This window comes from Nuphar pumila, chromosome 11 (assembly GCF_984573655.1).
Source record: "Nuphar pumila chromosome 11, dmNupPumi1.hap1.1, whole genome shotgun sequence".
NCBI classification, from domain to species: Eukaryota; Viridiplantae; Streptophyta; class Magnoliopsida; order Nymphaeales; family Nymphaeaceae; genus Nuphar; species Nuphar pumila.
In genome coordinates, this window is record NC_143259.1 from 115,191,293 (window position 1) to 115,213,048 (window position 21,756).

The following is a 21,756-nucleotide window of genomic DNA, read 5'->3' on the forward strand; positions in this document are numbered from 1 at the left end:
ATGGACATAAACGGTAAGTATGGCAGGCTGAGCCAGCACGGCTAGGTCTCTGAGCCTGGCGCGGTTTCTTCGAGTAAAAAATAATAATAACAAACCCATTTTTTATTAGTTTACTTGATACATGGCACTAGCCCAGACAAATTATTGGCCAAGTTAGTCTATAGTTTGAAACCATTTCCAAGTCAATAAGCACTAAAGAAAGGAAAAAAAGGGAATACCTTGTTTCATTGTCAACTGTTCAGCTAACGTTATTCACCTCCATATTTGTGTAGTTGAGAAGCATATTTGGCATGTTTAAACCAGCTTATATCTAAGGCATTTTTTAATTATAATGTTTATTATACATAAAAGTGTGAGTTGGATGCAGTTGGATCCAGATCAGGGTGTGATTTTGGCCAGCCATATTCATATATAGTTGGTTGTTGAAAGTACATACATTTTGACCCATATTTTATGTGGACATTAGTTTGAAGTTGGCAAATGGGTTGGTTAGGTAGGGTACGGTTGAGGTATGATTAACCCAATTGTGACTCGAGCTGGATTAGGTCGGGTTTTAATCTAGTTCTGTAACCTAGCTAGCTTAGATCACTACATGAAATTGGTTTTGAGCCCGCTCAAATCAGGACTTAGGATTGGTATAGGTCAGGCTAACCAATTGGTTCTTGGGTCAAGTCATGTTATTTATACACACAAAATTCCGCTCCCCTCTCTCACTTTAGTGAATCGGTTTTAAAAGCCTTTTGCAATTATTTATACATACAAAAAAAAAATTTAAAACTTATTAACTACCTCGGATATTTAACTTTATTATAATTCTTTTAGTTTATTGGCCAGCGAGGTGTTTGTGAAGATGCCGAGATGAGGGCACCAGATCAAACCCCACTGGTGCATGGGTGTGTTTGTAGCTTTCAGAGGTGGGCGCCCATTTTCATTTTTCACTCTCATCTCCTCTCAAACACAGCCTTTCGATCTGCTTTGAGTCTATTTTGAGTGGAGAACACCTAAAGTCAGTCCCAATCCAGAACTTAAATTGGGCCTAAATTTTGAAACCATAACGGCCTTGTGATGGTATTAGTTAAGCATGAATCAGTTTGGACCGCCCGTCAAAAAAATTGCCAGATCCATTTGGCTCCCATATCCTTGAAAAGAGAGAGAAGAAGATCTAGTGCTCGGGTTGAATACTTAGCAAAGTACTTGGCCCGTTAGATGCTGCCATGCATCTTTGGGGTCCACCCTCTCATAGGATAGTGGTTAGTTTGTCCCATGGCCCACTCTTCCAAGTAGAGATCACAGTGGACCGGGGTGGGGCCGGGGCACAAGGTCTCTACCCCCGCTCCATCTCAAAATCCTATCCTCCATCCCTGCACGGGTTTTGATTTTAACCTCCATCCCCGCCTTCATCCCCATTTCATATCCTTCATCCCCGATCCAAACGGGATGAGGCGGGGCTCTGTTTCCCCTCGGTCCACTGCCATCTCTAAAGAAGGATCGAATACAGGGCAGGGTGGGGCAAGACGGGGATCGAGGATAGGGGGAGGAAGCTTAAGTCGATCCCCGCCTCCATTTGGTTTTCATATCCTCCATTTCGTTTTCATATCCTCCATTGCGGCCAGAGCACTGGATCAGGTCTCCCTTAATAATGCCTTCTTCTTTTGAAGTTCTAGCTGCCCTTCCCATATAATCCCTCCTAGTTTGTAGGGTGAAATTATGGAGCCCAACTTGGCTCACTAAATCCTCACACCTAAACAAATCAATGCAATGGTATTTTTATTTATGGCCACCACATTCGGTTTTGGATGCTTATCTAATCCCCACGAGCATATGCTTCCACTTTACATTACAAAAAGGTAAAAACTATGTCACTTGTACTAGTCTCTTCCTACACAATCTAGACATAAAAACATATAAAGAAAAAGATCATATCATAAAAGAAGTTGGTAGCATCAAAATATGTTTTCTTTCTAGAAAGCATCATCCTACTCATTTGCTTGATCCCTTCCCACGCTATTTACCACCTCAAAGTCAATCACATCACTATTTATTTGCATTAAAAGATCAAATGCCATACCAAATTTCTCACCACATGAAGAATAATGAATAAAATAAGAATTGTATAAACTTCTAACTGGACCCATGATCCATGTGGTCTAGCTAATCGACACCATAAAGAGATGTGTATAGTATAATTGGTGACCTAATAGAGGTCTATAAACATCTCATAATCAATTGCTTTTTCTTTTTGTTTATTACACAAAAAATCACACTCCAAATTTGTTTATGTAGGTGCCTCGTAAAAAAAAAAAAGATTATCGTGATGTTTTGATGGTGGTTATGACTTATGAGGGTGTATGAAAAATGTGTACTATATATTATCATTCATGGTTTGACATCAAATCCACTTAGTAGGAGTTGACTAAATCATGCTCTTAAGGGTAATTCCTTGTGTCCTACCATTGATTGTGCAAATTGATTACCTAATTGATTTGTACCATTCATTGTGTAAATTGATTACCTAATTTATTTGTACCATTCATTGTGTTTGAGAATTAAACATAGAGCTAAGTTTATGTCCCAGTCAATTTTTTGGCACTGGACTCAGTCAACAAATAAGGCTACGACTTAACCATGGTTCTGCATCACACATACACCCATAGTTTATGTCGAAATGCGCAAGAACGCACACATGCAAGATTACAAATATGAATTGTGATCAATGCCTCAGTGCCGTATTGACTTGATTCATGTGAAATACTGGTCCTTAATTAGACTAAATCAAGAAGGTTGGATAGGATGTACTTCAGTGTATACTTTTCCCAGTTCCTTTGCTACCACGGGCCTTGCACAATAGTTTGGGATTATATACATCTTTTTATCATAGACCATCGAAAAGATCTCGGATGACCCACCAAAGCATCAAAACCAATGACCTTTCTAGCTATAAAGAGCTTATGCAACTCATACAACATGAAAGGCCTTAGGCGAGCTTGGACCCAGTTGCTCCAAGCAACTAAGTTGACTCAAACCTATTTGCCTAAGACTAGTCCAAAATCAAGCCAACTATGACTCAAATCAAGTCAATGGTTGACTTATGAAATGGCTCCAACAACTGGGCTCGACATAGACTGCCTCAAAAGTTGTGGTTAAACACTTAGGGTATATTTGGTTCCATTTCATGAGATTTAGAAAGTAAATCTCATTTGCACAGCACCCCCCCCCCCCCCCGCCCCCCCCCAAAAAAAAAAAAAATTGAAACAAATGAAACCTCATGATATTAGAGTTCTCATGAAATTTAGAAAGTGAATAGCATTTGCACAACACCCCTACAAGAAACCAAACTTACTCTTAATGAACCTTTGATATGAAAAAAAAAAATCAACTAATTAAATGTTCCCTCTTAACTAATCCACTAATCATGCTAGGGATGGCCCGCCCCGCCTTGCTCCGTTTGGACCAAGGATGGAGGTTAAAATCAAAACTCGTGTGGGAATGGAGGCCGACATGGACTTACTTTTGCCCCTGCTCTACCTCGCCTTACCCCGTCCTCCTGTTAAGAAAATTAATATATATCTTTATACATATTATAAAATCTTATATATATTTCTAACCCTAACATAACATCATTATTTGAATCTCTTCTTTCTTCTTTCTCTAACGAGTTGCATGAGCTCAAATTTCTCTCTTCTCACTCTCCTCATTCCTCTATCGATAAAAGGCGATAATGGTAGCAAGATTGAAAAAATGAATCCCCGCCTCGCCTCGCTTTGTTTGAACCAATGATAGAAAGATATGAATGAAGGTTAAAATAAAAACCCTTGCGAGAATAAAGGCTAAAATGAAAAGCAAAATTTTGAAACAAGTCTGGAGTGTAAGGATGGCAGTGGACAGGGGAAAAGCGGGGCCCCGCCTCGCCCCGTTTGGACCGGGGATGAAGGGTATGAAACGGGGATGGAGGCGGGGACGAAGGTTAAAAACCATCTCCGTCCAGGGGTGGAGGCAGAGATGGACGTCGTGCACTTTTCCCCGCCCCGCCCCGACCACTTTTCCCCGCAATATCCCCGTCCCGCCCCGCCTCATCCCCGTTTGAACCGGGGATGGAGGACATGAAACGGGGATGAAGGTGGGGATGGAGGATAAAATCCATTCCCCGCGGGGGTGGAGGATAAAATCTTGAGGCGGGCGGGGGTGGAGACCTTCTCCCCCGCCCCACTGCCATCCCTACTGGAGTGGGACCTTGTCCCCAGCCTCCTTAAATCACGCCCGGCAACAAACCTGCCTCAAGAAAAATAAAAAGATGATTATTAATTAGTGTGAGAATTTGAAAAAACAGCCTTCAATTATTCTTGGCCACGTATCTTGACATTTCTGACAATGCAATTACTAATATCCTTATGCACTTGGCAGGATAGCGGAATCGGGCTTGATCTCTTCGTATTATCAGAGTCACGGTGCTGCAATGGAATAAAAGTATAACCCAAAATGCTCAACCGAAAAACAATTCCAACGTCAACATGCAGCGGCGGGCCCCATGCTGCAAAAGAAAAAAGAGGCGAAAAATACGCACAGTGGCGGCGACGGCTTCCGGACTTGAAATCACAATTCTATCCAATTAAACAAACCATTTAAATTCCGACGCGTCGTTCTCCCTCTTTATTCTCTCTCTCGGACTCAAGGAAAGGGATTCAGAGCGAGTTAGGGAAGCCGATTGCCGCCGGAAGAACTGTGCAGGTTGCCGGAAAATCGCTTCCGAATATCGTGAAACCCCGCCGGAAACACGCGTTGCTTCGACATGGCGATCTCCGATCCAAAATCTCCGACCGAAGGGAAGGTGTGGAACCTCTTCCGGATGCCGTTCTGGCAATCGGGAGCGACGTCGTCTTCCTCCTCCTCCTCTTCCTCCTCCTCACAAAACGCTCAGATTCACCAGAGCGGCAGCCATGTCCTGGTCGAGTGCTCGAACCCGCCGGCGCACTCCGTCTCGTCCGTCGCTCGCTTCCTCCTTCCGACTCGCCGCCATCTCCGGCTTGTTCCGGCGAACAAGCTCTACTTTCCATGTAAAATCCCGTCCCTTGATATCTCTCTATGTCTCTCGCGTATTCCTTGCTTCGTACTGGGGGTATTTCTGAAGGTTCTTCTGGTTTCTGTGGTGAAGATGAACCGGGGAAGCAGGCGAAGAGTGCGGTGAGGATCAAGAATACGAGTAAATCTCATGTAGCGTTCAAGGTGCGGTGATTAGCTCCCCTGTTCTTGAGATTAGCTCGTTGAACGGAGACTGATTAGTGTTAATTGGTGTTTCTCACCTTTGAAAATGTGGCTTTTTTCTGGTGTTGATTTAGTTCCAAACGACCGCTCCGAAGAGCTGCTTTATGCGTCCTCCCGGTGGCATACTTGCACCCGGAGAGAGCGTCATAGCCACAGGTAAGGTTTTCGCTCACGCTAATGCGCGTCCAAATCTAGTTTTCTAGTTGCTATTTTTAAGGGGAATTCATCTTCTTAAGATGTGTTTTGCATTTTTCAGTCTTTAAATTCGTTGAACAGCCGGAAACTAACGAGAAAGTGTTGGATCAGAAGAGCAAAGTCAAGTTCAAAATAGTGAGTTTGAAGGTGAAAGGGCGAATGGAATATGTGCCCGAGCTGGTGAGATTTTCGCTTTTCTATGTGAATGAAATCGTGATTCTTTTTTCTAGTTTTTATCTGGAATATTTTAGATTGCGATCATCGTGTCTCCATTCTTCGGATTGTTTTTTTTTTTTCGGTTATTGTTGGAGTGTGAATTGCTTATTGAATTGATCATTCTTTGATTTGATTTTATGATCTTCTCGCTAATTTTGTGTATGATTTGCTTATCGAATCAACTGTTCCTTCGCCGATCTTCTGATGTTTTCCAAGTTGAATGTGGTACAATTCATGAATTGCTCTCTTTTTTTGGTGTAGTTTGATGAGCAGAAGGATCAGGTCTCTGTGGAGCAGATCCTTCGAGTTGTGTTCTTGGATCCTGAACGTCCTTCTCCTGTGAGTCATTCTCGGTCAAGTTTTCCTTTTTTGTTGTTTCTTTTCAAGATGAGGTGAATGATGGGCTTAATATGTGTGCTCATCGATGCAGCAATTGGAGAAACTTAAGCGTCAGCTGGATGAGGCGGAAGCAGCCCTTGAAGAACGGAAGAAGCCCCCAGAGGATGCTGGACCGAAGATTGTTGGTGAAGGCCTTGTGATCGATGAATGGGTAAAAATCAGCCTCATCTTTTTACATTACTTTATGGTTTCTTCATTGCCCTCTGGTTTATACGGTCTTAAATGGTTCTCTGTACGTGTATTCTGTGTGACCTTTCCATTTTACAGAAAGAACGAAGAGAAAGATATCTAGCACGTCAGCAGGTGGAAGGTGTTGATTCAGTGTAAAGTGCGGTTCTGTTTCAACAATGTTGCAAGATTTCATGATTTGCGATGATTTTGCAATACGGTTAAAATGGATATGTACCATTGTGTCCTTTTCTGGCACAACGTTAAAGTAAGTTTAGTTCAATTTCAAGTAGAAAATGATGGTGTGATGTGTCTTGAAATGTGACATGGACCTCTGCAATTGTGGGATATGATTCAGGCCTGTCTTCCTACTTGTACATAGCATGATTTTGCACCGTATCGAATAAAAATATTTGCTTTCTTAGAAGCATCCTGCTTTATAGAGTTATGAGCGATAAGTGGATGTTTAGTTCTGAGTGGTAAGTGGATGTTTCTGTAATTTGTTTTTCTCGTCGGCTTAAGACATTTTTAGTTTAGTCGTTGTGCTCTCCATTATACTTGAAATAGTTGTTGGACGATGAAGCTGATCCTAAGGTTTGGAAATGTATTCAGTTTGACTTCTGCTCCCTTATTTAATAGTTTGTGTTAGTCTATCCTGAAAGAATGCGCTAGGATTCATTTAAACTTGAAAAATTGCTAGATTTAGAAAGTGAAATTTCCAGGTTGAGATGAATTATTTTAACAGTTGGAACAAATGCAGGATGATATATTTTGTAGAGTAATGAAATTTCAATATATGCTTCACTAGGATCATAATTCCAAATGTACAGTTGTCAAAAATAATTGAAGTCACTTTCAACATTGGAAAAAGCATTAAAATCTTTGAGAGTTTGAAATATCTTGTGGATATGATTAAAAAGTTGAATATCTATGAAGAACAACCTATTGTTGTATTACAATGTGATTTAATACTCTATGGACGTGTAACATTGTATCCTTTCGCTTACCAAAATTATTCTGGAATATATTCTTATTTATTTAACATTCAATTAACTCTTGTTTTGTATGAAACACAATTTCACACTTGACATTATATATATAGTTGTCAAAAACGCCTAACTTAGGAGGTTAGGTGCAGGCCTCCTCCTAGGCTTATGGGTCTAGGCGATCACTGTCTAGGTAGCACCTAGGCTGCATGGTTATCTAATTTGTTTCTTTTTGTTTTTGCTTCCTTCTTTTTTTTTTCTTCTTCCTCCCTCACACCTTTAATGCTTTTTTTTTCTCAACTCCTTTTCTTCTTCTTTTTTTTACCTTTTTTTCTATTTTTTCTTAGCCTTTTCTCCTTCTTCATCCTTTTACCCCTATGCATTTTTTTCTTTTCCTTATCTTTTTTTTTCTTTTTTCTTATATTATATTTTTTTCCTTTTTTTCTTTTTCTTTTTTCCTTAATTTTTTTATTTTCTTCTTCTTCCTCCTCTCACCCATAGGCGGAGCTGGGGGGGTGGGGGGCAGAACTGGGCTGCGGCCCAGTTAAAAAAAAAAAACAGCCCAGTCCTGGCCCAGCCCTGATTCCATATGAAATAGATTTTTATCCATTTTTGTAGCCCAGTCCTAGCCCAGCCCTGACTGCAGCAAATAGTTTGATTTGTCCATATGAAATAGATTTTTATTAATAATTGTAGCCATTTTTTATTTTATCTCAAAAAAAAAAATCTGTGGCGCTTGCTTCCGAAGCCCAGACTATCACACAATTTTTTTTTTTGCTACACCCCTGTTCCGCTCCCCCCCCCCCCATGAATCCTAGCTACGCCCCTGCTCTCACCCCTCCACTCTCTTCTTCTCCCTCCTTTTTCTTTTCTTTTTCTCTTTTTTATTTTTGTTCTTTACATGTATTTCTGTCACATGTTACATTAAATTAGACACTTTATTCATAGTTACAATCATATGTTTATTACTAAATTTAACTATTTATTGACTTTTCTTGACCCAGTGTAACTGCCTCACAAAACTGGGTGACTTCCCTTGAACTTGCAAGCCAAAAGGATATAAAATTAGAAAAGTTTGAGAAATCATAAAATCTGATCAAAATGATGGAAAAGAAGGGTTTTTATAAACTTAGGACGACACATTTTGGGTGATAAATGAGATTAAATGATCATAAATCCAACATTTAAAAAAAATAATAAAAATGACCTCGAATGGTCACTCGCCTAGTCAAAGACTTCAAAAACTGCCCTACAGTCACGAAGCCTCATAATAATTATTTAAATTTTTTAAAATGGGCCAAATCAATGCTAGGAATGCAAGAAATGAAAAGTCAAAGTATGGTCAAAAAGTCAAACTAGGCTCAGAATGATCAAAATGGACCTAGGTGCCTTTGAATGAGTCCTGCACCATTGTGAAGTGCAAAGTGCACCATCAATGTGGCATTGTCCCATTGCACCTTAATTGCCCAAGTGTCCAAGCGCACATGTGCATGCATGTGTGCGCGATCGGCTTAGTTCTTACCCTATCGGTGTACAAAGTTGCAGTTGACTCCCATGATCGGAATTCATGCATCATCCACTCTGTTTTGGTTGCATGTCACTGTTTTAGGTTGACATGCATACGCTTTCTCCACACCAATCTTAACTCCACTGTTAACAATATTTTTTTCTGCCCATTTACTTGTAACACAGCGAAAAAAACATGATTTTGGAACACCGAGATCCCAAACTTACCAGCACGTTCTTAAGATCGCTATCTTAATAACTTCAGTACTTCTCTCAACCTTTATATAAAAAGGAACAAGACAATCATCAATAAGCAACAAACAATGGGAGAAGGTGTGAGGAAGGCCTGCGGTTGGGTTGATGTTGCACGGAAGATTCATGTCTGTGATCCTTCTTGTTCTGTTTAGGTATAACGTGATGATCACACCTCAGGGGTCGGGTTGAACCGATAGCCTACTAGTACTGCTGACAACTTCACCATTTCCTTGTCTTCCATGGTGACCTTCCTGTGGAAGAGAATGTAGAATTCAAGCCCTTATCTTGGTTGCGTCGTCTCACTTCTGTGCTTGAGAGAGAGAGGCGATTTATATGTGCATTAATACCATAGAGGACCTCCTTGGATCTAGATATGGATTCTCTTATAGTTGACCTTGGTCCAGACCTGATGTCTTGAGCCAGACATGATTTTTAATTTAATCTATTAAAAATAAATGACAATCATGTATTTAAATGCAAAACTTTTTCAAAAATATATTCATTTGTGATATATATATGAGTAATGCATTCCTTAGTTTTTTTTTTCCCTTAGGTCTTGTTGGGCCCCTTCAAAAATTGTAGTTTTAAGTATTTTTTTCTCACGTCTAACACCATAGATGTGATCTATAGGTTTTGTTTAGTGGGAACCGGCTTTTGGATCGCTGGAATCTGACCTGCATATAGGTTTCTCCGGCGATTCAAAATAAAAAATCAATGGTTATGAAGGTACCAGTTTTTCCCGGCTCATAAAAATTTGTTTTTCATCGAAATAACATGATCCAGTGGTCGATTCCCACTAAATAAAACATGCTAAGCACTTCTAAGGGCTGAACCTAAAAAAATACTTGAAACCTATGAGGCAAAACAAGGCAGAATGAGAAATGGGGCCTAATATATTCAGTTCTCTCTATATATATACACTAGAATACGAGAACATGAACATCAATTTTCTTTTTTTTCTTTTTAGTTTTTTTCTTAAATCAGAATGTACGGATGTGATATCCATGTTTGGATTTAAAGAAACTGATTCTTGAATCATCTGATTTCAATGCATAAGCAGAAATTTTTATGGTTTGGAATTTGATGTTTCAGAAATTTTGTAAATATTCCAGCCCCCGACACTCTTGTATTTGGGCCTAGCCGGGTCTTGAGATGGCATGTTATCCAGATGGGTTCGGGGCTACACATTTAGCACAAACCCAGCCCTTCGCCAAGGACCCCCAATCTGTGAATATATATATATATATATATATATATAGTGAGAGAGAGTAACGGTGTACGACTTGTTAAGGTCGAATGAGCGGATACGTTGCTCAACCTCCCAAAAGGACTTTAATGGCAGTTGCCACTGCCGCTAAAGACCCTTTTTTGTGTGCACCATTGATCGTGCACTAATTCAACGTCGGCATTCACTGTTTGGATGCCCACAATTACTTCTGTCTCATATATATATATATATATATATATATATATATATATATATATATATATATATATATATATATATATATATAATGTATGTGTGTGACAAAGGCACGATAAATGGCACACACTCATCCGATGTGGGCGATCACATGTCCACCATTACTCCTGTCTCGTGTATATGTCTACATATATAGAATCACTAGAATATGAGAACTATTGTGTAAACCATGATTTTCATTGATTTTTTGTTCTTTTCTCTTGAATCTAATGGTGCAGATGTGATCTGCATACTTGGTTTTATAAGAACTCGCTTTTGAATCGTCAGATTTTGATGCATAAATGATATTTTTTTAAAGCTTTAAAATCAATGGCTCATAATTTTCATAAATATTTAAGCATTCAAAAATTGCATTTTCATAAAAAAATACACGATTCAATGGTTAGATTCCTACCAAATTCACTATACCAAGCACATCCACATGGTTGGATTTTCAAAAGCAGGGGGCCTCTTTGTGGGCAAGAGGGGCAGCCAAAAAGTTTTAACTGCGTGGTTCAGGGGTCCTGTATGGCAGATCATCAATCTCTCCTGTGTCCCCACCACCTGAACCGGGGTTTCCCCTCAATAAATATCCAGCACAAGAACAACCAAGATAAGCAAAGAGCTTGAATTCTTGCCTGAAATTCTGCTCAAATTCTCCAGCATCCGAGAAAGGTGGCCATTGATGGTGAAGCTGACAGCAGTAAGTTACAAGTACAAACCCATGGCTTGGGAGATCATCGAACAGAGAATCCTCCATTTGACATCTGATAGAACTTATGGTTCAGCCTGCTTTACATTAGGAGGAGACATAGTAATGCTACGGCTTTTCCGGGCACCTACTCCCTTATACTAGAAATCATAGTAGGTTGCATCTTCTCAATCAGACCTTATAGATGTACTTAACATAGTTTATTTAGATGCCTATACTGCATAACCCTTACTCAATATCTTATCAGCCATCTCTTCCTCTATAGATATAATTAGCAATGATAGGGTGCTCCCAGAGAACCTACTCCCACTTAACACAAGCTTCAAATTTGAATAAAAATTTTACCTTTTTTTGGTTGATGAGACCGTATAGATATGCTCTACGATCATTATTTAGTGGAAAACAAGTTTTGGATTATGTGATTATGGCATATACATAGGTTTTCTAAGATCTTCAAGAATCAACAACTCACAATGTACCAAAATTTCATGACAAAAAAATTGGGAAACAAATATGCAAATTTATGATGTGTCACTCGACGTGTCCACGTGGTGTTTCACACTACATCCACCAAACCCCATATAGCATCTGCCTAGATCTGAAATTTCACACGGAATACTTCAAAATTGAGATTTTGGATGGTCTTGGGTAGGGCTGGTAAATGAGTTGAACGAGATGAGCTTGAAGTATTCAAGCTTGGATCATTCTTGTGGCGAGCCAAGCAGAGTTCGAGCTCATAATTAGTTCAAGTTAAATGCGCCAAGTTTGAGTTGACTTGTTTATAGATAAAATACGATTATTTTAGAATTATAAGAAATAGGATTAAAAAAAAAACATGAAAATTTTTCAAATAACCACCAAATTTTTTTTGTCTAATTCATGTGTACACTATAAGTTTGAAAGTTTTCAACTTCCCACCAAAGTTTTTGCCTGGGTTATGCAAATGACACCAAGTTTTTTAATTCCATGACTTCTGTTAATTATCTATTACAAGGACCGTTCTACCCATACACCATTCCCAAATTAAAGGTCTTAGTTATTAAGAAACTTGTCCTGCCAGCATTAGCAAGACCTCTCTCTCTCTCTCTCTCTCTCTCTCTCTATATATATATATATATATATATATATATATATATATATATATATATATACTAGCCTGGTAGGGAAACAGGTTGGGCATAGGCTGCTTGATAGACCAGTGAACTTGATTTTTGACAAATAGACCCTATTACCAATCTGGTTTTTCATATTCAAACATTTATGATCTGGTCATTATATTAGCCAATCCGGTATTGGATCCAATGTGAACATGGAAAATCTATTGATTTCTACGTGGAAAAGATAAAAATGGGTTAGATTAGTCCAAGTTCAACTTAGTTCCAGTCACATCTTTTTATCAGATTTTGACCCAAATTCAACAAAGCTCAAACATATTTCCCCCCAATCTGTTGTGGATTTGGATATACGGTATCTATATCTGACAATATGGATCAGATTTGGTTCAAACTGAAAGAGAATCTAAGCCGTTAGCATTTTTAATATTCAATCCCAAAACCTGCTTCATATCAGTTCGGGTTTTAGAAATTTATTTTTATTGAAAATATATATATATATATATATATATATATATATATATATATATATATATATATATATATATATATATATATATATATATATATATAATAGTCGGGTCAGGTCAGGTACTTGACAAAAAGCTGAGCTGGGTTGGGTGCCCATCAAAAATCATGACCCAAACTTGGCCCACATATTGCCGAGGTCAACTCAGGTTTTATAAAACTTAAGGCTTCTCTCATCATTTGATGTATAGCACCAGTACATTTCTTGTTTTTTTTTGAAAGGCAAGCTGAGGTTATTTAACGTACCACTGGGTTTTGAACCTGCAACGTTACACTACAAGGAGATGTGAGCACCATCACATTTCTAGTATGCTTTCAAATTCTCACTTTATTTCAATACCTGTGTTCAAACTGCAGACTTTATCACAATACCTGTGTTCAAACTTATGCAAGTTTTTACACGACACAAAAAATGTGAAGTAAGGTTTCCATGGGAATTGAATTTACGTTTTATTAAGTATGTACAACCCATACACAAAAAAAATCCCTTGGTAATAGAGGATAAAACCGACTGTTACAACTACATACAAGATAGGTATCTAATTGAACGTGATCTCATATTAGACATGATTTGGGAAAATCCTTATCGCATTATGTGGGATCCTTATCTCTTTGACACTCCTCAAGCTGAGAGTGAAGAACTGTGACTCCTAGCTTACTTATGAGAATTTGAAGCTGGTCGCGTCCAAGAGTCTTTGTGAGGATATCTGCAAGTTGTAACTTTGTAGGAACATACTTAGTGCATATAACACATGATTGCACTTTTTCGCGAACAAGATGACAATCAAATTCAATATATTTGGCTCGCTCGTAAAACACCGAGTTTGCAGCGATATGTATTGCCGATTGATTGTCATAGTACAATATCATCGGGCCTTTGTAGATAATTCCAAAGTCGGCTAGAAGTGCCTTCAACCAAACTAACTCACACGTTGTTGCTAGCATGGACCGGTATTCTGCTTCAGCAGAAGATCTTGAAAGAGTGGTTTCTTTCTTACTTGAGTGTAGCCTTTGGCAACGAGACGGACTTTGTAGCGCTCAATAGACTCATCGGATTTATGCTTGACCTTGTAAACCCATTTATATCCAATAGGATGTTTACCCGGTGAAAAGAGAAAGATAGTCCAAGTGTGATTTGCTTCTAAAGCCTGGATCTCTTTTAGCATAGCATATTACCAATGTGGATTCTCAGTGGCTTCGCTAAAGTTGCGAAGCTCAACATCATGTAGAACAACAGACAGGAAGGCTAGGTGTGAAGGAAAAAATTTTGAGAGGAAAAGAGAATTTTGGATAGGGTAGGGATTACCTGAAGAAGCATGACCGGGAGGCATGGGTAAGACTTGCTTCGATACCATGGTAGAGGAACCGACATAGTCGACAAGTAGGAGAGGCGGGTGTGAATCTTGGTAGAATGACGAGTGTTGAAAGTAGGAGGTGGGGAGGTATGCATATGCGCATTCGGAGCGGGAGCTATTGGGTGTGCAACGGGATCTGGTTCTAAAGATATGTGAGGGGCTGGGGATATTGGTTGATCATTATGATTATTGGCAACAATGGGTCCAGGATTGGTGAATGTATCCTTAATAGGTTTAGATATGACACATTTCATGTGAGTAGGCTCATATTGAGATTAGATAAAAAAAGAAAATTTATTTTCGTAAAATAAAACATCTCGACTGAAAAAAGCTTCATGAGTGTCTAGATCATAAAGACTGTATCCTCGTTGATTGTAAGGATATCCAATAAAAACATATTTTTGAGGTTATGAAGAAAATTTGTCATTGATAGGACTTAAATTTGGAGCATAGCACAAACATTCAAATACTCGTAAATGATCATAGTGGGGTTTTCTTTTGAAAAGAACTCCATAGGGAGTTTTTTTGTTTAAAATATGGGTAAGGATGTGATTGATCAAATATGTAGTTATGAGAATACACTCTCTCTAGAATTTTATAGGTAAGTTGGCTTGAAAACATAAAGCATGTGCAACTTCGAGAAGATGACGGTGCTTTGGTTTCACCCTGCTATTTTGTTGAGGAGTTCTTATGCATGACCATTGGTGATCAATACCATTTTGGTGATTTTTTTTTTTGCATATGTTGGGACAAGAATTCAGCATCGTTGTCAGATCGAATAGATTGCACTTGGCTTTTATATTGCGTTTTGACAATGGCACCAAATTTTGTCAAAAAAAAAAGTTTCTGACTTATATTGCATAAGAAAAACCCATGTATATCATGAGAAATCATCTATAAGAGTGAAAAAAAAATATGCACCAGTGTGTGATTGTGTTTTGTATGGTCCTCATATATCACAATGCATAAGAGAAAATGATTCACTACTCATTTTAGAACTTATTGGAAAAGGAAGTCGAGTTTGTTTAGCTCGATGACATGCATCACACAAACGATTAAAACAAGAAGATAATTCATCAAGTTCTTTAGACAAATGTATGGTCCGATCATATATAAGAGGGATGTCCAAGTCTCATATGTCAAATTTGGGTATCCGGTAATTTAGTATCATGGAAGGCATAACGAAGTTGAAAGAGAGGGTCAAAATGGTAGAGTCGGTCGTGAAGCTTACCCGCTCCAATCAGCTTCTTCGTTGAACAATTCTGAAAAGCACAGAATGAGGGAAAAAACATAGCAATACAATTCAATGATTCAGTTAGCTTTTCGATGGATAATAAATTATAATAAAAATGAAGAGCATTATGAAAGATGAGGTCTGGTGAGAGTTGAGTTTTCCAAAAATGGGTTACTCATATGATTTGATCATTGGGTAATCTAACGGGTTTTTCTTTGGGCATATACTGGACATTAAATAATAAATTTAAATGAAGGGTCATATGGTCTGATGCTCCTGTATCGATAATCCAGGAAGCATAGGATAGAGGAAAAATGAATGAAAATATGTATGTTAACTGTAAGATTAGTAGAAGCCAAATTAGTGTCTGAGTTAAGCCATTCATCTATTTGTTTAAGTTGATCCTCACTTAGTTATGCTAATGCAGATATCTCATGGATTGAGTTGGTGGAATTTATGGCTGCATTGGTTGCTCCATTGGCATCTACTCTATCATTGATGATATTTTTCTGACTATTCATAGGAGTCAAACTTTTGAGATGGCCGGCCGGATATCCTACAAGGCTATAACATCGAGCCTTAACATGACCAAGCATCCCATAATGATCACATCGAGGGTGTCTGCAGCCCCTCCCAATGCTTTGATTATCATTTTGGCGACCATTGTGTTGGCTAATGCTTTTAGCTATTAATGAGACTGAGTTGGAGAAGTCATTTGTGGATGGTGTCAAGAGTCATTGAGTCTCCTCTTAGCTTACCAACGAATAAACGCGGCTCACATTGGGAAAATAATCCATGACTAAAATATTAATGTGAATCCCAGAGAAGGATTCGTTAAGGGCCATGAGAAACTCAAATACCTTCTCTTTTTGTTGACATTCATTGTACTCCTTAAATGTGCCACATGTGCAGTTTGAGATTGTAGAATACGTGCTTAATTCCTTCCAGTAAGTTTTTAAAGTATTGAAATATGTGACCAAGGAAGATTGATCTTGGCGTAGATCACATATCAATTTTTTAAGTTGATAAATAGGAGTAGAGTTACCTCGAGAAAATTGTTTTGCGAGATCTTTTCATGTTTCACTTGCAAGATCTGCATAGATAATACTATTTGCGATATCCTTTGAAATGTCATTGATGATCCATAACAGTACCATGTCATTGCATCGATTTCAGAGAGAATACTTGATCGAGGTAGGTTTTGGCCGTGGTAATGAACCCTCTACGAAAGCGAGTTTATTTTTCGCGTTCAGCACTATTCTTATTGCTCGTTTTCAGGTAGAATAGTTGTCACCCATGAGAGGGGCGGATACGATAATGATCCCCAGGTTGTTTGAATGGTGAAGTTGATATGGGGATGTAGAAGGCGTAGATTCCATGCTTGAGACCAAGTATATAAAAGAAAACACAAACTTCTGGCTGCTGCCCAGCGGTAGTGCAGCAGGGCAAAAAAAAGTGTGGATCGGCAGGAGAATCGTTGGAGAGGGAATCCATGCTGATTCGGCCAACAATGTGTTCTGTTGTAGTGCTGCAGAACGGACGATGACTGGCGGGAGATGCCCACAATCTTAAACATAGCAGAGACAATAGTTCTGCAGAAAAGGTATGTTCTGCTATGGTGTTGTAGAAGGAATGATGACTAGCGGGAGACACCGATAATCAGAGAGGCTCGTTTGCACAGACGATTGGATTCACCGACAAGCTAAATTGTTTGCGGTGAGTTTGAGATTCAAGAAGTACTGCAGACTCGTGGTGCAGGGACGATATGAGGACTCAAGGGACGATGCAGCCAAGGCTCACCATATGGCACCGAATATACGTTGATGAAGATGAACAAGCAAGAACAAGCATGCTCCAAGGCCATAGTTTTGATACCATGTGAAGTTAGGTTTTCATGAGAATTAAGTATGATGAGATATTTATATATACAACCGATACACAAAAAAAATGCCTTAATAATAGGGGATAAAGACTGTTACAACTACATAAAAGATAGGTATCTAATTGAACGTGATCTCATGTTAGAAGTGATTTGGAATAGTCCTTATCGCATTTATGTAGGATCCTTTTGTTGGACATTTTGGGTTACGGGTCCAACCCACAGTCTGACCCGGTTTGACACCCTATTAGTGGGTCACGTAAGTGGCTGATTAATGGAGATAGTGGGTGGGAGTTACGTGAATGTGGAGAGACCACATTCACGTAACTCCCCAATTCCTCCATTATATAAGGGGTTAGGGGTTATGAAGTTGATGAGAATTCGTAACATTTCCCTGCCCAAATTCAGTTCTGCATTCAGGCTTAGCAGAATAGGGTCCTGCTCACCGTCGACCTAAGGCCTGGGCTCATTGTGGGCGTCGACCGACTTAGGAGAACGCCGAAACTTCCTACACGAACTATGGCGAATTCAGGTACGCTCCCTGTCATTATTGTTTTTTCAAGGATACACCAACATTGGGTTATGGGCCCAATTGCTACCACGCATTCCCGCTGCGTGTGGCTGTGTAGGCCATTTCGGCGATTTCGCGTCGGTGGAGTCGCCGTGGGGCGACAATCACAGATTAGCAGCAGATTGTCGCCATGGGGCAACAGTCTTCACCGGCAAATGTCACCGTAAAGGGCGACATTATATTCCTGGTTCAGGCAAACCTAAAAAAAAATGAGTGTTTTATACCTGTGGCCGTTGGGCTACAGGGAGGATTTGCTGTCGTCGGGATCATCGCCAGAGTCGTCACCTGTAATCCCCTGCACTGTCGGGTTGCAGGGTGGTCGGCATATGCCGGAGGTGTTGCTGGGGTTGAACGCCAGATGGACGACGTCTGGGGCCTCAAAACCCCCCTTTTCACTGCCCGGAGTTCCTTCAGGCCGCCATGGAGTTGCCGTCACCGGGGCGTCTGCAGTCGTTTCCAGCAAGTAGCCGGTGTCGGCAATAGCTTGCCACCGTCGGTCGCCGTCGGTCGCCGCTAGGATGTTGCCGGCGGATTTTAGGGCATCCGGAAATGGCAGCCACCATCGTCGTCGTGGGGCGACGTCTTCCGACGGGGTGGAGGTCGCCGGACCGGCGTCACCGTGGGGTGACGCAGGTCGCCGGCAGCTACGTCGGTCGCTGTTACGGCAACATGAGTCGCCGTGGAACCGAAAAGGGAGAAAATCCCCTTTTCGGTTTTCCCTAAAACTGAAACAGAAACCATCGGGTTTCTTTTTAGGTTTTAAAAGTGGACCGGATCAGGTTCGGCGAGGAGACCCGATGATAGACCCGATCCAAACCCTTTTGGGTGGATCAGGTCTGCTCTTTTACTTTTTGGATCTGACCCGGACCCATAAAGGTACCGGGTCTGGGTCTGATCCGGACATGATCGGGTCTTTTCAATTGGATCGGGTTTGACCCGGGTCCATTTTGGACCGGGTCTAACCTGGGTCTGATTTGGATCGGGTCTGATCCGGTACCATTAAGGACCGGGTCGAACCCGGGTCCGGTTTTGAGCCGGGTCGTACCCGGGGTCCGTTTCGGACCAGGTCGAACCCGGGTTCGGTTTGGACCGGGTCGAACCCGGGATCCGGTTTGGACCGGGTCAAACCCGGGATCCGGTTTGAACCGGGTCGAACCCGGATCCATTAAGAACCGGGTCTTACCTAGTTCTGTTATGGACCGGGTCCGACCCGGGTCAGTTTTGGACCGGGTCTAACCCGGGTTTTAGTTCGGGTCGGGTCTGACCCGTATTAAGTATGGGTCGGGTCAGACCCGGATCCCATTTAAAACTGGGTTGGATCCAAACACTATTGAGATTGAATCGGATCAGGAACTTGATCTGACCCCTTCTGGAACCAGTTCAGAGCCGTTTTTGACCGGTTCTTTTCAGTTTCTCACCGGTTCCGAGATGCTGAGATCCTGTTTTCATAAATATAAAGAAATACAGGGATTTTGGCATACGGTTATAAGGTTTTATGAACTTTTGTTCATATTAAGTATTGGTTTATAAGGTTCAGAACCGGTTCGGACCCTTATATGACCGGTTCAGACCTTTATATGACCGGTTCGGGGCGGTTTCAGACCGGTTCAAAGTGTTTTTAGACCAGTTCCTACATGAGGACCCTGAGTTTTACCCATATGAGCATGCTTTTGTTATTTTTCATGCTTTATAAAGTATTCATTTTGAATAATGTATGACTTATGCATGTTAATTCATGTATTTAGCGTTGGTTAAGTTATGCATGATGATTTTAAGCATGAATTATAACTAAATTTATGACAATTAGTTTATGCATTTTTGTTGAAGTATGAATTGATATTATGTCATGAATATGCATGCATTAAAATGTGTGCATGGGCGTGCTCCATAATACAAATAGGTTTTTCGGTAAAAGATTTTGATTAACCGATTCATGTAATCACCAAAGTGATCTGAGTTGTGTTAATTAAGGATTCTTTGGACCGTATTTAGATTCGTAATTATGATTGTGTGTGAATTTATAAAACATCGATTCTACCCAAAGGTAGGTTGTTGTGTTCCAAAATTTACACAGGGTGTGATAGTAGATGTGCATTCCAGCCCATGAAGCATGTTCGTACCCAAAGGTACAGTGCTGAATTGCCTCTGGATTCATGATTTACTAGTTTCACCAACTGTAGTCAATTCCTTGAGAATTGAAGAGACGGAGCAATTATGAGTATTGTCGTTTTCACCAAAGTGAAACGATAATGGCTCAACTATTGCTTGTCTCAGAAAAGGTGAAAATAAAGGGTCTCACTTTTACATTTTCAACACGAGTCTCGTTTGAGCAATAATAGTAATGTCTTTCCATTTTTTGTTTCTTGATTTATCAGGTTCCTTCCATATCGACGGTTCAAGTAGTATCCCTATCTTAGACGGATCGAATTTTTCTGATTAGAAAGAAATCGTATTATTCACTTTGGGCTATATGGATTTAGATCTGGCCCTTAGAATTGATGAACCTCCCGCTCTTACAGAGCAGAGTACAGCCGATCAGAAGGCTGCCTCTGAGAAGTGGGAGCGCTCGAACAGACTTAGCCTGTTGCTTTTGCAATCTCGGGTGGCTAAGAACATTCGAGGCGCAATTCCTCATTGTAGGACTGTGAAGGAATTTCTGGGAGCCATTGAGGCTCAATTCGTCACTTCTAATAAGGCAATGACCAGTACCCTCATGTCCAAATTAGTGTCTATGAAATATGCTGGTGACAGTTACATCCGACAGCACATTTTGGAAATGAGGAATATTGCGACTCAACTGAATGACATGAAGTTCGTCATCTCTGACTCCTTTTTAGTCCATCTGATCTTAACCTCGTTACCTACTGAGTATGGACCCTTTAAAATCTCCTACAACACACATAATGATGAGTGGTCTTTTAATGACCTCTTGAGTAAGTGTGTTGAGGAAGATGAGATATTGAAGGGTGAGAGGGTGCCAAGTGCACATATGGCCTCTCATAAGGATAAACAGAGGTTGAGGCTAAAGAAAAGCTCCTTCAAAAAGAAGAATCAGAAGAGAGCCACTGCGGAGAGTTTAAACTCTCAGGCGAAAGCCAAATCCCAGTTTGGTGGCCCTTCTATAAAGTGTTTCTTCTGCAAAAAGAAGGGGCATAAGAAGGTGGACTGTTTGAAGTTCAAGAAATGGCTCAAAAATAAAGGTAGTAAGTCATTCGTTTCCCATGAGTGCAATCTAATTCATGTTCCATTGCATAGTTGGTGGATTGATTCTGGTGCCACGGTGCACATTGCCAACTCTTTGCAGGCATTTCTGAACAAAAGGAAACCAACGAAGCATGAAAGAAGCATCTTCTTAGGAAATAAGATGCGTTCGCATGTCAAGAGCGTTGGGACCTGCAGAATTGTGTTGGAGTCGAGATTCATGTTGGATTTGGTCGATACATTTTATGTTCCATCTTATAGTCGGAACCTAATTTCAATTTCAAGACTTGACAAGTTTGGTTTTGCTTTTAAATTTGAAAAATCTGAACTTATTATTATGAAAAATTCAATGAATATAGGTTCTGCATATATGTGTGATGGTTTGTATCGATTAAGAACCAAACTCCAAATTCAGGAATCTCACTCCATTGATAACACAATGATTGGCAATAAACGTGGTCTAAAGGATGATCAATCATATTTGCTTTGACATCAAAGATTAGGACATATCTCGAAAGAGAGAGTCCAAAGACTCATGAAAGAGGGAATCCTTGGATCACTTGATTTTACGGATATAGAGCCATGTGTTGACTGCATAAAGGCTAAGTAGTCTAACACATACAAGAAAGATGCCAAACGCAGCAATGGAAAGTTAGAAATAGTGCATACGGATGTCTGCGGCCCTTTTTCACCGTGTTATACAGGTGAAAAGTATTTT

At 40.1% G+C, this 21,756-nt stretch overlaps 1 protein-coding gene across 1 annotated transcript; it reads left to right on the plus strand.

The window, feature by feature from the left end:
* The first annotated feature begins 4,626 nt into the window (after positions 1-4,626).
* Positions 4,627-6,667, plus strand: LOC149822974 (vesicle-associated protein 4-1-like). Its single transcript, XM_089980455.1, has 7 exons — positions 4,627-5,051; positions 5,150-5,220; positions 5,334-5,415; positions 5,516-5,634; positions 5,932-6,009; positions 6,101-6,220; positions 6,337-6,667. Exons 1-7 carry the CDS (start codon positions 4,787-4,789, stop codon positions 6,394-6,396), a joined length of 795 nt encoding a protein of 264 aa, XP_089836581.1. The 5' UTR covers positions 4,627-4,786; the 3' UTR covers positions 6,397-6,667.
* The last annotated feature ends 15,089 nt before the right edge of the window (positions 6,668-21,756 follow it).